The 16,533-nt window shown below is 36.1% G+C and overlaps 1 protein-coding gene across 2 annotated transcripts in view; it reads left to right on the top strand.

Annotated features, from left to right (window-relative positions):
* Window positions 1–16,533, top strand: part of PDCD6IP (programmed cell death 6 interacting protein) — a 31,099-nt gene extending 14,566 nt beyond the window's left edge. The window contains exons 6-18 of one of the 2 annotated variants that reach the window (XM_053936945.1): window positions 1,337–1,437; window positions 3,115–3,231; window positions 4,049–4,271; window positions 5,007–5,130; window positions 5,760–5,937; window positions 6,345–6,456; window positions 7,501–7,670; window positions 8,395–8,643; window positions 9,945–10,079; window positions 10,979–11,073; window positions 12,375–12,507; window positions 12,888–13,093; window positions 13,941–16,533. In XM_053936945.1, coding sequence (XP_053792920.1) covers window positions 1,337–1,437; window positions 3,115–3,231; window positions 4,049–4,271; window positions 5,007–5,130; window positions 5,760–5,937; window positions 6,345–6,456; window positions 7,501–7,670; window positions 8,395–8,643; window positions 9,945–10,079; window positions 10,979–11,073; window positions 12,375–12,507; window positions 12,888–13,093; window positions 13,941–14,106 — 2,009 coding nt within the window. In that variant the 3' untranslated portion in view covers window positions 14,107–16,533. Of the gene's footprint in view, window positions 1–1,336; window positions 1,438–3,099; window positions 3,232–4,048; window positions 4,272–5,006; window positions 5,131–5,759; window positions 5,938–6,344; window positions 6,457–7,500; window positions 7,671–8,394; window positions 8,644–9,944; window positions 10,080–10,978; window positions 11,074–12,374; window positions 12,508–12,887; window positions 13,094–13,940 lie in introns of both variants that reach the window. The other variant, XM_053936938.1, reaches the window with a different exon arrangement.

Raw genomic sequence — 16,533 nt, 5'->3', positions numbered from 1 at the left:
TAATGGAAATGTAGTTTATATGCCAGTATTTTTTCCTTTCTTAATGGTCCAACTATAGGACTGTTATATAGGGAGGTGCAACTTCTGCACATTTCGTGGGGCTAGAAAGAAAAGTTATTTAGGTTTTTTGTATGGTTTGGTTTTATTGAATATGTACTGCACCAGACAGGAACATTCTAGCAAAGAAGAAAGGTGATATATTTCATAAGCTACTTTCTCCCAGTGTGTCCTCTAAGTCCTATTCCACAGTGAAAAGATCTTCCTGGAATACCTTAAACATGTTTACCTCATAGAAGCTGTAGTATATAGTATATCAGAGCTCATGTCTGAAATGTTGTAGATAGATGTGTGAATATGCTGGTATGAGCAGACCACTTGGGAATTCTTTTGATTGAATTTTGGCAGATAAACATACTCTGCAGAATTCCTAATCTCCCCATAGTCCACAGTCATGCTTATCACTACGTCACTACTGAAGGGTCACTGGAGGCAGGGTGTGCTTGTTTCTAAGGGTAGCTATTTAGAATGGACAGCCAGTGTTTGCATTGATTGCCTGCCTTCTCTTGGAAGGCTGAATTGCTAGTGCAGGCTGGTGGTTATCTTTATCTCCTTTATAAAAGGAGATAGAGAGTTGCGGAATGTTTCTATTCTAGCAGTTTTGGCTTCAGGAGCAGGATGAGGATGTGAGGCAGGGAATGCCACTACAGATAGGCACATGCACTGATAGGAAGTAGTGGATATGACTTTGAGGAGCTGTGATTATTTATGTTGAGGAGTGGTGTTTCTGTATTTGCTGTAAGCTGACAGTGGTGTAGACTGCAATGGAAATGACCAGTCCCTTCTCCTCTATTGCAGTTTTTCAGAATCCTGACATGGAACTAGGTTAGGAACAGATCTTGCTGAAAATAAAACATATTTTGCTAACTAGTTTTCAGCTGAATTCTTTGACTATGGCTGCACAAATGCTTGTGCTGGCACAAGGAAGGGCTGGGATCAAGCTGCCAGAGTTATGAGTGGGACTGTTGTGGCTTTTATTGGCAGCTTGCCATTGGTTTGAGGTAAAGTATCACTCTTAATCCTGCATAAATGCTTGCAGCTGCCAAAAGATTTCTTGTACTACTGACTGAACCTTGGGTGTCATAATTGAAGTAGAAATTCTGGAAACTGCTGCTGGATGTCAAGAGGGAAGAATGGGATCCCACCTTTGAGATGTAAATGTAAAGCTGTACACTTAAAATGCAGTTATTGCTGTTTGAAGATGAAATAATCACCTGTTCAGTTGTAAAAATTGATTATTATCTTAATTGTTCTTTATTTTTTCTCCTTCTCCCCACAGATAAAATGAAAGATGGTATCATAGCTAAACTAGCAAATCAAGCTGCAGATTACTATGGTGATGCTTACAAACAGTGTCAATATAAAGATACTTTGCCCAAGGTTAGTAACCCATGGAAATAATGTGGGATATGTTGTTACTGTGAATAACTGTTATTGTTTACTATGTACTTAATGAAAGACGCTTATAATATATATTCTCAAGTTGACATATTGCTGCTTTTAAGGGAAATGAATCTATAATTTGAAAAACAGTGAAGAATCGAGGGGGCAAAAGAGTGGGTTTTTGTTAATAAGATCTTATTACATGCAGTGCATTTATTTGTAATCCATTTCATTAAAGTGAACTTGAAATGGTTATGGTGTTATTTACGGATGCATTCTTAGAATTTAATGCCTTACTAAATCTGTTTTCAAACTAATACTTTCTATTGGGGCTTGATTGGCTTCTCTGTCTCAGTGTTTCCATGTGAAATTTGCTCTCATGTTGAGTACAGCATGAATACAGAGGTACTGTTCACTCACCTGTTAGTGAAAAACTTGACTGGAAGCCAGTGTGTGTCTTCTGCCTGCATTCTCTTGCACTACCCCAAAGCAATCTTGATACTTGTAAAATATCCCAATTTAATCTTAACTGGTAATTTGAATGCTGTTGGTTTTGGAAGAGATAGATCTTTCTCATGTTCCTTGAATGTTTCTCACATAGGTGTTACGTTGTTCATGATGATTTTTGACAGGCAGTGAGCTATAATAAAGCCATTGCTTTATCTTTTGTTGTTGTGTACCTTTCTAAGCTGTAGATCTGCTCCTCGTTCCAGTTGCAAAGTAATCTGTCAAGTGAGATTATTTGAAAGAACATAAGGTTTGCTGGTTAACACCAGCTGTGAGAACAGTTACTTGATTAGGAGTGTAACGTGAAGGTTGATTGGAGGCGTCGGACTCCAGTTGCAAGGCCTTCCAGACAGCTTTGTCTTCCAAATTAGCCCTTTTTTAAATGTTATTTTTCTATCTCTGGGGGAGCAGCAAATTTGCAGAAATGTGAAGAAGCAGGTCTTTGTATACTGAGGTCTTTAAAACATCACTCTGGTTTTTCAGTGCTCGTTGATTTAAGAAATAAAACAGTAAGGCCAAATCCTTGATCTAAGACCATGTCTGTACTGTGCGCTGCAGCGTAATATTTTCTTCATGTCTTGGTTGGTACTCCTGCAAAGATAAGTGCACTTATATAAAGTCTAAAAATGACTTTTAAGTTGCTTTCCATGTCAGTAGTCACTGGTCTTCTTTATTTGTTCTTTTATAATTGTAGTTGCTTTCTTAATAGGCCTGCTGCTGTTTAAAGTGTAATTAGTTTTTTTAATTAAAAACCAATCAAACAAAAAAAACCCTAGAAGACCTATCTTTCCACCCACCTCCATTTCTTAAAAATCTGTCTTGGCTTTGTCTGGGGGTATTTGGGTATGTTCTTACAACTGTCCTTTCCACTACATGCATGCATTTCTTATCTTTGAAGTAAATGTTGTGACTTCATGGCTTGGATTTAAATCATAGTTCATTTAAAATAATGAACACCAAGAATTTTGCAACAGCAGATTAAAGAAAATATTAAATCCATGCAAAGCCACATGATCTCTGACATTTACCTTGATGTTTTAACCTATCTAAACCATTAATTGGGTGATTCTAATTTCCTTTTCTTCTTCCTTTTTCTTCCTGCATCCCATGTTGTCTGTGGTGGTTATTGTGGTTGGACTTTCCCCTGGTCAGTATTTTTATTTCCAGGAGGTGTTTCCTGTTCTGGCTGCAAAGCACTGCATTATGCAGGCCAATGCAGAATATCATCAATCTATCCTGGCAAAACAACAGAAGAAATTTGGTGAAGAAATTGGGAGGTTACAGGTGAGTAACTTCCTTCTCTGAAAAGTATAGAAAAACTTTTAATCCTGGAAAGCTGAGTTGGAGTTCTGAAATCCAAATAACTATGAATGAAATGTATTCAGAAATTGTTCAGCATGCTTATCACATTAATTGAATTATTATCAGCTGCAAAGATGAAAGGCACCTCTATAACTTTTGTAAAGATGTGCTTTAGTGATTTTTGGGCAATTTGATACTGCTTGACATGTTAAATCTTTACCTTTGTGTTTGCATAAGCTTCATATCTAAGTACAGCTAATATGACAGATTTGTTGATAAATTTTCCTACGTAATGTTAATAAAAATCCCCCAAAGGTTAAAATTCTACCTGTTCTTTTGCTGATATCCTGCTTTAAATCTGAGTAATTTTTAAAATTTGTACAAACAGTTCTCTTTTTAGTCATGATAGTTTTTTCCCCATATATCTGGTTTCTAGGGGGATTTAGATGTTGTAATGAATAAGGTCGTCTCATATTTTAAATACAGTAGAGAAAAAAAAAGGCTGAAATGAACTACTTCCTTCAAGTCCCCTATCTTTTGGAAAATAGATATGTGAAATGCTGCTTCAACTGATAGTGAAGATCCATGTGCATTGTCTATCTACTGATATGCAGGAAATTTGACAGACTTACATAAGATGATCTTGTTGACATCTTGAAAGCTACCACTATGCATTTATCACCTTTATGCAGGATGGAGCTTGAAACTTCTTTTTTGTATGCTCATCTGTTTTCTTAAGAATATATGAAAGGGAGAAAGAAAATTTATTATTTTAACTATATATTTTAAATTTTTTTAGCATGCAGCAGATTTGGTGAAAACGGTGGCATCTCGCTATGATGAATATATAAACGTTAAAGATCTGGTTGACAAAATCAACCGTGCACTTGCAGCTGCCAAAAAAGACAACGACTTCATTTACCATGACCGGGTCCCTGACCTGAAAGATTTGGAGTCCATTGGAAAAGCCAGTCTTGTGAAGTCTACTCCAGTTGTTGTTCCACTCAGTCAGAAATTCACTGGTAAGCAAAGTGTGTGGAGTGCATAGGGTAATTGTTACCTTGTGAAACAAAGTTCATTTGTACCATGCAAAAATAAACATTTACTTTTTGCATTCTATTAAGGGTAATCTGTGTTTTTGAAACTGCTGTTTTTCTTCTCTAGTTTGTTGTTGTTCTTGATGATAAGTGTAATAAAGAAGAGGTTGAAAATTCTTACCTGAAATGTACAATTCTCTTAAAGATCTTTCTAAGATTTTCTCAGCAATTGTATTTTCTATATTAAATCAATCTTTTTAATTTCAGAAGGAAAAGTTCTGTAGGGGACAGTACCAAGTTATACAATATTAACTAACCTTGTTGCTGGTCTCCTATAAAGTTGAAAAATTTCAGTTTGTTGGCTCTACAGATGAGTTGTGAAAAAATTATCTTGACTGTCTCGTATTTTTCCTTTAATGAAACAAAATTAGAAATGAAGCCGTAAGGCAAATCTAATTTGTAACTCTACAATTGGTGTAAATATGTTGTCTTTAAGTTATTTCAAACTCAATTCAACCTTAAAAACTGAAATCTAAAGGCCTTTAAAAATAGATTTTTGTTTTTAAGGCATTAGATTTTTGTTTTTGGGGAGTAGGAGGAAAGTATTTTAAACTGTTTAGGTCAGTCTCTGTAGTACAACATGTACAAAAAAGCTGTGAAGATGTTTGTGCTTTTACTTTCATAATGCACCTTGTGTAATTTATACTACTCTAATTGCAGACCTGTTTGAGAAGATGGTTCCATTGCAAGTGCAACAATCTGTGAGTGTTTATAACCAGAGGAAGGCAGATCTGGTAAACAGGTCAATAGCCCAGATGAGAGAAGCCACAAATCTGGCAAATGGGTAAATATGCTTCTTGTTTAGTTTCTCAAGAGAGGTTGTACACAGCATGTAAGCCCTGGTGTCTTGCAGCCTGCAGATATCCAGATTATAGCAGTGATATTTCATTACTGTATGGTAGGCTGGCAAATTTAAACCATAACAGGGGGATTTAGAACTACTTTTCTGTAGGTGTTAAATCTGAATGCTTATTAAAAACAAGTAGTATGTATTTTTCTGCCATCATTCTTCATTTTTTAGGAGTCCAACACTTACTCAGAAAACGTTCCAGTACCATTAATCTAGAAGAATTTTCATATCCAATGGTTATTAAATAGTTCGTTAAAATAAATAATTAAAAAAAAATTGTACCAAGCTGAGAGAAAGCAATGTAACTTAAAGCAGTTGTTTCTTTTGTCTACCAGTCACTACCTAAAATGTTTGCCATGTTTTGTAAGTGCTAAAAGACTAGGATTTCTTTGTTTTTAAGAGCTTTGAAATGTACTTTTAGTGAGTTGTATGTTTGAAATTTCAGCCTAAGTGTACATTACACTCCATTTCCATTATAATTGACTGTGTAATTGTTTGTTGTTTGTTTGTTAAGAGTTATTTTCAGGATAAAAGTTGTTTATTTAACATATTGACTTTTTCAGTGTGTTGGCTTCCCTTAATCTTCCTGCTGCTATTGAAGACGTGTCTGGTGATACCGTTCCTCAGTCTATTTTGAACAAGTCTAAGTCTGTGATTGAGCAGGGGGGAATTCAGACTGTTGATCAGCTGATCAAAGATCTGCCCGAACTGCTGCAAAGGAACAAAGAAATTCTAGACGAAGTAAGCCCAAAACCACTACATTAAACATTCTTAAAATACATCTCCACTGAATGCTTCACTTTAAATGACAATAGAAAAAGTGAACAATTACTAAAATGCTTCTACTTTAATAACACTTCCAAAATATGCTCTTTAAATGTTCAGCCCATACAGAAACTGTGCTGTCGCATGTCCATGTTTCCTTACAAATATTTTCTTTTTAAAAATCTTGGTGGAGAGGGGGAAGCATTGGGAAAACATTCTAAAGAAATTTGAGTGATTTGTCTCTTTCATGCCTGTTTTTTATTTGTCAAATTATATTGTAAAAGAATGTAGAGGCACTTTTTGTTTTCTACACTAGCTGCATATTTTGAAGCTATTTTATGTTTAAAACAGTTCATAATGCATGTAGCATTTTACTCCTGCAGTCTCTGAGATTATTAGATGAAGAAGAAGCTACAGATAATGACCTGCGAACAAAATTCAAAGAACGCTGGCAGAGAACACCGTCCAATGAACTCTATAAGCCTCTGAGAGCAGGTACAGTCCATGTTTCATGCTTTGGGTTCTAAAAATGTCCGTGGTGCAAATTAAAGTAGTTTTCAGTGCTCTGATATTATCTATAAATATACCAATTTCAGTTTGAGGCAGGTTATGCGAAAATATCCTGATTACAGTCTGCACTGTTACTCGGAGCTGAAAGTGGATGTGACAGGGAATTTGCTGCTGCTTTTGCACTCTTGGCATGTATGTGCATGTTGCATATAGGTGAAATCTTAGGAAATAAGGGCCTTGATACCCTTGTAAAATCATGGCTCAGGCTACTTAGGCTAAGTAGAAGGGAACTCTGGGAGAGTGACTCAGCTGGAATAGGGGTAGAGAGACATGAGAGATGTTCTACATGACTGCCACATGTCAACATTGTGGTGTATGGGGGTTGATTGACTTGGGCTTGTTGTGCCTTAAAGTATATAAACTGATAACTGGCTAACTTCTTTAAAAGGCCTGGTTTTTGCAATAAAGCAGCTCCCCTTGAAATTGCCTGGGGACTCTGAGTCACTTAGCTTCATACATGTGCACACTAAAGTTTCCGAAAGCAAATTAAATGAAAAACGTCTGCCCTTCTAAGGATCTAATTTCAATTGCCTCTTAAATACTTCAAAGTATTTTTCTTTGTCAATGTATTTTTTTTCCATCAGTGTGTTGTCTCTTTAATTTGATGGTTTTTTTGTTTCCCCAGAAGTTAGGACAAACTACTTAAAACCATCACTGTATCAGGCTTTCTGTGTGCGTAATATGTGTTGTCTTTTGAAGTTAAGAAGGGACTGATATTACTGACTTGGTCTTGCAAAGTTACAGGGGTTTAATTCTGCAGAGTAGCTCAAAGCAGCGTTCATTCATATACCCTTGTATGCTTCACGGGAGAATTAATATAGGTGCCTAGTTTATGCACTTTTTAAAACATAATTTGGAAGATTAAGTTTATATAAAAGTCTTACATATTGTGCAGGCTTATAAAAATGTATGATGGCTTGCTCAAATTTTGAAATTATATAAACTCTCTCTTTTTCCTCCTGCCCCCAGAGGGAGCCAATTACCATAATATTTTGAATAAAGCTATGCAAGCAGATGGGCAGGTGAAGGAGCGCTATCAGACTCACCGGGATACAATTGCACTTCTGTGTAAGCCAGAGGCAGAACTCAACGCAGCCATACCTTCTGCCAACCCAGCAAAAACACTACAGGGAAATGAGGTAAAGCAGTGAAATTTGTGTCTATTTTGAATAGAAGTGCTATTTGTCTAACAAAGTAAATGTGCATGAATTGGTAATTTAATTGTTTCTGTCTCAGTTGATACATGAGGTAACTAACATTTGGAAAAGAAGTTGTCTTCATGTTTAAAATCTTCTTGAGCATAATTTGTTACATTTAATGTGAGCAGTCAATAACCTTGGACACCAAGACTGGCTGACTGTTATAAAAGGAGCAATGAATATTTTTGTTATGTAGGGGAGTGGGGTGTAGTGCTCGGGTTCTTGGGACAACATAAGACATGGGTCAGTATTTTGAAGTATTAGGCAATTACACCAATTTGTTTTCCAAGAAGTTAATGGCTCATATACAGCAATATTACTATTTTTCTTATAGTAATGATTTTATGTCAGTGGTTTTTGCTGCCATCTTAGAATATCCTATTGGAAGGTATCTGGTCAACTTAAAAAAAACCCCAACATTTTGCAGTAATTCAGCAAAAGCAAACCTGTAGAAGAGAATATAGATTGAGAAATGCTTGAAGATCTTTTGTTTGGTCATATTTTGTCCTGGTTTCTCACCTTTAAATACATTCATAAACAAATACTCATGCAGAAATATTGCCAGCATCAGTGAGGAATGCAAGATGGAAACAAGTTATTAATAGGTTATGCTTCCCCAGTAGTTCCTCTAAACCTGCTAACTTAGGACATTTATATTGTCTAGGTTGTTAATGTCTTAAGAACTTTGCTGGCCAGTCTGGATGAAGTTAAGAAGGAGAGAGAACAACTGGAAAATGACCTGAAATCTGTGAATTTTGACATGACAAGCAAATTCCTGACTGCACTTGCGCAGGATGGTGCTATAAATGAGGAGGCTATCTCTGTGACTGAGTTGGACAGAATTTATGGAAGTTACACACAGAAAGTGCAGGAGTCCTTAAAAAAGCAGGAAGAAATTCTCAAAAACATCCAGGTACAACACTTTGCATGTTTTCTTTTCTCCTAAACTAAGAGCAATGATACTTCTACCTGTCTAGTACTTTAGAAGTCTCACTTTGCTTTCTAGTCTGTTTTGCTTTTTATTCTGTCATATGTCAGTTGATACTTCTTTATGTCTCAATCACTGAAAAATACAGTGATGTCTTTGTGTTCACTAGAAAGAAATGGCAATGTTTAGCAGGCTCTCCCTACAGCTCCAGTGTAAATTCTCTTGAACCTTTTCTTGGCACAATTCTGCAGATGGTTTTGTCCTTGAAAGAAGTTTTAAGTGGTGTTTTAAAAAGTTTCTGGGTTTTTGTTTTTTTTCCCACTCTATTTTAATTCTTCCTGGGATAACAGAAGATGTGTCCTTACTGTCTAGTAGAAGACATTTTGAGTCTCTGAAATACAGCTTGGTTTATTCCTAATTGCTCTTTACAATATATGCTTGACTTCCAGTACGTGCAGAGCTCTTTGAAGTAAAACTTAATAGTGTTTCTCGTATTTATAAATTCCATCTTAATTTATCAGAGACTGGTACCTGGAACATCTGGCAAAAGGAGGTCTTAGTGCTTGGAGAAAAGATAATGGCAGCTTAAGTAATGATGGAGACTTCTTCCAATAGGGAAAAAATTTTCTTAAATGACCATATACACCATGCTTAGCAAGGATTTTATATTTGGATATTTTTTAGCACAACATAGTTAAAAAATCTTCATGGGTATTACTTTAATGTTTGAATGTTCTGGAGTTCAAGTTTGTTGGCTTCTGGCAGTTGAAACAGTCTTTTTAAGTGTGCTTGTTTATTTTCCTAAAAGAAATGAGATGTAAATAGGTGATCCTTCTGTAAGTTTTCCTCTTCCGTGTCCTTTTAATAGTTTGCCAATGTCAACCAAATTTGAAGTAATGCTTCTTAAAAATACTGACTTTTCAGCATGATTTTATGAATATCAATGGAAGTTAGTACAGGAGAGAGCCTAATTAGTATAGCCCTGGAAAGAGAGTCTGCAGGATGAGCTTGAGAATTATTAAAGGCAGCCCACAACAGAACTGGTAATTAAGTGGGGATACCTAGTGCCAGTGAGTTAACATACGTAGTTCTGAAATATACATTATAATAGTCACTGTGCTTGGCAGGTAGCAAGTATGGAAGTCCAGTGTGGATGGGAGATGAGGAAAAGCAGGTATTGGGGAAAATAGAAGCAATGACTAAGAGGGGAAAAAGAAAGCAAAACATACAGAATCTTATATGGAACTAGCTTGCGTTATTTGCACTGTTTATTCTCTTCTTTTAAGAACGCGCATCAGGATTTTTCAAAGATGAAACAATCAAACAATGAATCTAATTTAAGAGAAGAAGTCTTGAAGAACTTAGCTGTAGCAAATGACAACTTTGTGGAACTTGTAGCCAATTTAAAAGAAGGCACAAAGGTATGGTAATGCTTAAGGAATTGAAAGGATGCTTTTTTATGTGTACAATGAGATGTGAATCAAAAATTATAATAAACTTCGGAGACATGGTAGCTGACAAGTGCATTTTTGAGGATTTTACTACTGAAGCGAGGACAGTGAGTTGCTTGAATTTTGATTGTTTCAAGAGCTATGAAATGCTTCTTTGTTCCTATCTGAAAAGTAAGCTTTTCTGAGCAATAGGATAACTTGTTAATTACAGTTGAGTAAATTATGCTGAAGCATCTGGATGAGCCATTTTATCTGAGAAATTCTTTCATCTGTTCTCCCATGGTATTTAATCACCTTATAAAATTGGTACTTTAAATGCTGTTACTGCATACATGAGAAATAATGAGGAGAGCTGTATTTAGCTTGTTTTTTTTGGTCTCGGCATCTGGAAGGTGTCTTATGGCTTCTGTACTAAATATTTTTTTGCTGGTTTATTGATAGCTCATTAGACTGAAAAAACCCAACCTCTAAGGTATCTATACGAATGAAATGCATGGAATTGAGAGAAACAAAATTAAAAATAAACAATTACCCTTTACAACAATAATAAATAGTTCATCACCAGAAGTGATCCAGTTTTGCTCTGGTTTCAGTATATTTTTTTAGTTATTGCAAACTATTTTTGTATTTATACACCCACAAACACACCCTCACAAAATTCTATATTATTACAGTGATGGGCCAACAGCAGCTGACTAATTTTGATTTTGGAAAGTACAATAGAATGTACTAGCAAACCTTACTGGAATGACAAGTTCTGGGCACTGTAATAGTACAACATCTATAACTGGATCAATATGTAGAAGTATGCCAGCATGGAGTCTGAAATTATTGATTGAGCATATTGTGGTTTTATTTTTCTTTATTAGTTTTACAATGAGCTGACAGAAATCCTGCTGAAATTCCAGAACAAGTGCAGTGACATTATCTTTGCTCGCAAGACTGAAAGAGATGAACTGCTAAAGTAAGATTTCAATGTTTTGTTAAAGCATTGCAGAAATGTTAAAAGTATTTATCAGAAATTTATCTTTGGGGACATGTTTATTATGATGAAATGAGAAAGAAAGAATAGGTTTGATAAGCCTATCACTTCTTTACTTTAATCCTAGTCCTACTCTCATCTCTCCTAGGAAAGTGATAGGAGAAATAAATGGAAAAATAGACTTTGAAATCTGCTCTGTTGTTCCTGTGTGCAGTTCAGCACAAATTTGTTTCATGTTATGATTTCACTATATTCTTTTTCGCATGCATTTGTTAGTTAATTTATTTTCTTTCCTTTGAGGAACTTCTGATTTCCACACCCTGCTCCTGCTGTCAATTTAGCTTGAGAAATTAGGTGCTTCATCATATGATTTCTTCCATATCTTCAGAGTGATGGGGGGAAAGCATCAGTATTCTACTTGCTCTGCAGTCTGCTCTAGTCTCATACTTTATCATTGCTTAGATACATGGATTGCTTACAATTCTGGGGAGAGAAGAACATTTTGTCCTTCATGTGAGGAAGAGTGATGTCATTGTCCCCTATAAGAGATCAGACCTAGTATAGTATATTTCAGATGTGATTTTTAGGCTCTTCTCTTAAGAGGAAAGCATAATTGAAAAGGTTTGTCATTTAATCAGTGTTCTTCAGCAAAGCACATAGCCTTTTATAAGAAATAACTTGATCCTAAAATTTTGGTTGGTGAAGCTGCAGTTATTCTGTGTAATTGCCATCTTAGAAATGAGTTGCTCAACCCTCAATTTTTACCTTTCCAAACTTGATCCTTTGTAGAACTGTTATTTTTTATTTGGGCTCTGTACTTGTAAACAAAGTCTGAGTTACAACACCTTCTGCCTTTATTTGGCCTCCTACATTCATGTAGTTTGGAAGCTATTAGGCTGCCTAACTGAGGCAGAGGTCTGAATATCTCACATCTCTACAATGTTTATGTTCAGTGTTAAGGCTGCAGGGTTAGTGTTAATAGAACATTCTGCTGAGTCTTGCTGTACTCTTTTACTGTTTTGGCTAATGTTATGATGTATACCCAGTACTGAGTTAGAACATCAAGACATTACTAGAAAATAAATGTAGCAGTTAATCAGAGAGTTGGCTAGAGGATGGTTTCCATGTAAGTGATTTGGACTCCAAATTTAGTTTGAGCTAGCTCAGTGATCATGCTTTAAATATTTGACTTACGCTACTGCATCTTTTTGGCTTAACTGGCTGCAGTGTATAACGAACCATTCTTAGACTAACCTGCATGTTTGCTCTTCTGTTTTTAATAGAGATTTGCAGCAAAGCATTGCTAGGGAGCCCAGCGCTCCCTCCATTCCGCTGCCTACGTATCAGACCACGCCAGCAGCAGGAAGTAAGCCAGCAGCATCGCCTGCTCCCACTCCAGCCCCGAGAACCATGGTGGTAAATACATGCTGCAGAATTAGTGGGTTGAAAATACTGCATCTGTACTTGAGAACTCTGAACTGATCTGTAATTTGTGTGTATCACTCCATAGTATACTGGTGTGGTTGGAAAGGTGTTGAAGTGAAATAGAGGGCAAAATTTTAAGGCTTTGCAGAGAGGTGTGTTATGTACTATTCATATTCATCATTTCTAGATTTGAAATTAAAAGCTTACTGCCATTTAGATGCTTTGCTTAGATGCTTTTGTCTTACTTGTATAGAGGAAATATAGAATGTCTGTTTAAAATGAAAATAAAAATGAATTAATCATATAACCACAGCTTTTGATTCCAAGTCTTTGATAAAGAAGCTCCAACTTAATTTACTTTCTCTTGTTAGGGGACTAAACCACAGCCACCAGCAAGGCCACCACCACCAGTGATTTCTGCAGCAAGCAGTTCCTCTTCTGCATTAGCGCCCTCTGGAACAGCTGCTGCTCCTGCTGCTGCTCCAGCTCCTACTCCAGGAGCCAGTGCACCTGCAGCAAGCACTGCACCTTCACAGGCACAGGGACCACCTTACCCAACTTATCCCGGTTACCCAGGGTAAGTTACGGGAGCACTTAAGCAGATTTTTTGTTACCCTGTTACTTAAAAGCACTTTTTCTTGTTTGTAACATTTTAACATTAGTCATTGTTAAAGTTGAAGGTTTGGTTGCTGTTTGAGGGAAGGAATTTTTTGGTTGGTTGGTTTTTTGGCTGGTTGGGGTTTTTTGTTTTTTTGGATTGGGGTTTTTTTGTTTTTTGTTAGTTTTAGTCATGTAACTCTTGTAGGAATCATTTGCTTGTACCTTTTGTGGAAAGGTACATTTTAAGTGTTTACAGTTCATCTTCTTTAAAGGAGAAGGAAAATAGGGCTGCATTTCCTTAACTGTGGTTTGTTGATTATTGCCAACACTTGCATAATCATTTGGTGGTGGCTATCTCAAAAACATTGGCATATCTTATTTTTCAAGTCTTTAGTATGATACTAAGATACTGAAAAATACAGAGAAAATTCCAGTTAAGTAGTGCTTTCTTCTGATGTTTTTTTCCATCTTCCTTGTGTCGTCACAAGGAAATGAAGGCAGCTGTGTTCTCCTTTAGTAGCAGGCTCAGCAAATGTTGAAATATACACAATGTTATTAAACATTTGAGAATTAATTTAGATCAGTTCTAGTTCTAGCAAGTTGCCTTTACTCCACCTTCTGTCTGCATTTCTGTTCCCTGCACTGTTAATAGTTTTCATGTTTGCTCCTTGAAAGTTACCATATTCCCTGCTGCACTCAAAGCAAAATGAAAGGAAAGCATTTGTGGAGCCTGCATGTCTGTTTGTATCTATTAATGAGTTCTTTTTGCAAATTACCATAATTGGGTGTTTTTCTCAGGTATGCTGTTTTTTCCCCCCACACAGGTATTGCCAGATGCCAATGCCAATGGGCTATAATCCATACATGTATGGTCAGTATAATCTGCCATATGCACCCTCACCTGTGTATCAAACTCCTGGACAGCCACCATATCCACCACCTCAACAGCCTGGATACCCTTTTCCTCAACAGCCTTATTATCAGCAATAATGTCTCTGCAAAGAAGCCCTGCTTGTTAAAATTTGGGAGAAATTGGCAATAAGTGTACTAAAACTTCTAGCTTCCGTTAGTGTACCATACTGAACTGTATGCAGCTATAACTCCTGTCTCTTGTTAACTGCTCCAAAATGTCTAGATCAGTTTTTATGACACTAAACACTGAAGGATCTACTGCAGTGGTTTAGACCATAGACTAATGCCTGAATTTGAGCCTAATTCAGCGGTCTGAAGCAGTACAGTACATTTTGGTTAGACCAAAATATTTGTTTGCAAAAATCCTCTAAGTAACAAATAGGTTCAGATGAGAAAAACAAAGCAGTGTGTGCACTGGGTGTGATTTATTCTACAGAACCATATAGCATTTCCTTCTATACTCTATTAGTTTGTATTTTTTTTAGTTTAGTTAAAATATGCTATTTTGTCTAACAATCAAGCCCTTGTAAATCATCAGTAAAAAGAAATAAATTACTTAAGAACGGTTTAAACACTTGGCATTCTCATTACCATAAAAATGTGTTTTGTGTGTCTGTAGATTGTTTCATTTGTCCCTTGACTTTCGTAACATAAAGAAGTTCTCAAGGGTTTAGCCTTACAAGTGAATTTCCACCTCTTTTCCATGATTCTGTATTTTTGTGACAGAATCTATAATTAACCCTTTAAGTGTTGGTAGATGAAGTCTTACAGGTAGTTTTCCTATAACTTTGAAATGCATTGGACTGAAATACATGTATTACTATTTTTCAAGAATGGTTGCTGTCATCTGCAGGATACTATGTAAAAGAAGGGAGGTCCGGGTCCTTTTACAGGACCAGTGAGTAGTTGTTCTAACTTGTGTTTTCCAAAGAAATGGTGGTGGAAATTGTGTTATGGCTCAAAATAGGGCAACTATTGATCGCTGGAGCTTTGCAGTTTGCTTTTTAAATGTTTGCTTTTTTCCCCTTGAAAAAATAGATGTATTCCCTCAGGGAGCTTGTTTTCAGTAGAAAACGGTCTTTTTTTTTGGCGGGGGGGGGGGGGAAGAAAATCTTATGAGTTAAAGCACACTGAATGTTTACTTTTGGATCCATCATCTCAAGGGATAAATAACCTTGCACTGCATTTTACATAAGGTAGTGAAGAATCTTAAGTTTGGGGTTAATGGCTTCTACCAAATATTTGCTAACCAATTTTCAGCCTTTTCTCTTTCTAACAGGCTTGTCTAATGAGGGATTCTCCTTTCATTTAGCCCTTGATAAGAGTTGGTTCTGTGGGACAGTACATTTTATGAATGCTTCATAGAAGATGTTCTGGCCTTACAGAATAACTATAACAGTACCTGTGTTATAAAAAGTTACTCCTTTGTTTTTCTATTAAAGTGCCTGATTAAGATATCGAGGTGTATTTTAATGTAGGTGTTTAGAGGTGCCAGTTATTGTAGCATCTGGGTGGAAACCTCACTGGATCATGAATATTCTTCCTCATAAAGAAAGCAGCATTTGTATTCATATGAGCTTCTTTCTTTCTGTCTCAAGTTCTTCTTGCTGTGTGATCATCCCAATTACTGTGTGAAGACTCCTTGTCTTTAATACTTGCTAACCCCTGTAGAAAATGTAGATCAAAAGGTAGAAATGAACACCCCTTATAGAACTTATTGAGTACCTAATTCTAAACAAATTTGTTAATCTGTAGAAGCTCAGTGATTTGGGGAACATGATGGGGTAAGGGAATACAGCACCATAGATGAAACCACTGCACAAAGACAGGTGCTTTGCATTTCTTCATAAACATTGCTGAATGGGGTGGCACAGAAACCTCTCTGTTTTTTTTTTTTTTTTACCTGATGAGAGGACATGAGGCAAGTGAGGACAATGACAAAAAGCTAGGAATATAACTGTTTGGAAACAGCAATCAGAACTTGATTTTATGCTAACAGGAAAAACAGTAGTTTTCCACTAATTTCACTGTGTCAATGTGCAAGTGCAAGTTTAATGCAACCTTTTAAAGTCTAAATTTTTAGTATGCCATGGGCTGTAGGTTTTTCAGTTCACAAATCAGATGCATTTGAGCTATTGTGTAAATTTGTTTTTAGTGCCTCGATTGATAAAACTTATTTTCATGCTGTATAAAAAAAGTAATTTGTTCCAGCATAAAGATTCTTAGAACTGAAATTTCCTTTTTAAAATTTCATAGATCTGGAATTGCTGTCAAAACATTTTTTTCTGGTTGTGTTTCTGCTTGCTTTAGTCTATTATTTGAATATGTGTAGAAATCTATGCACTATGTTCAGTTTTTCTCTTTTTTTTTTTTTTCCCTAAAGAGAACAGAAAAATCCAGACATGTTATGTATCTGCTTTTAAGCATGCAGTTGTCATGACTTTGGTTGAAATGTTACCTTGTTCTTCTATAGTTTATTAAAAAAAAATCAGTTAGAAAACCTGA

Source organism: Vidua chalybeata, chromosome 1 (assembly GCF_026979565.1).
Source record: "Vidua chalybeata isolate OUT-0048 chromosome 1, bVidCha1 merged haplotype, whole genome shotgun sequence".
In the NCBI taxonomy this organism is placed as follows: Eukaryota; Metazoa; Chordata; class Aves; order Passeriformes; family Viduidae; genus Vidua; species Vidua chalybeata.
This window is presented reverse-complemented; position numbering and strand designations above follow the sequence as displayed.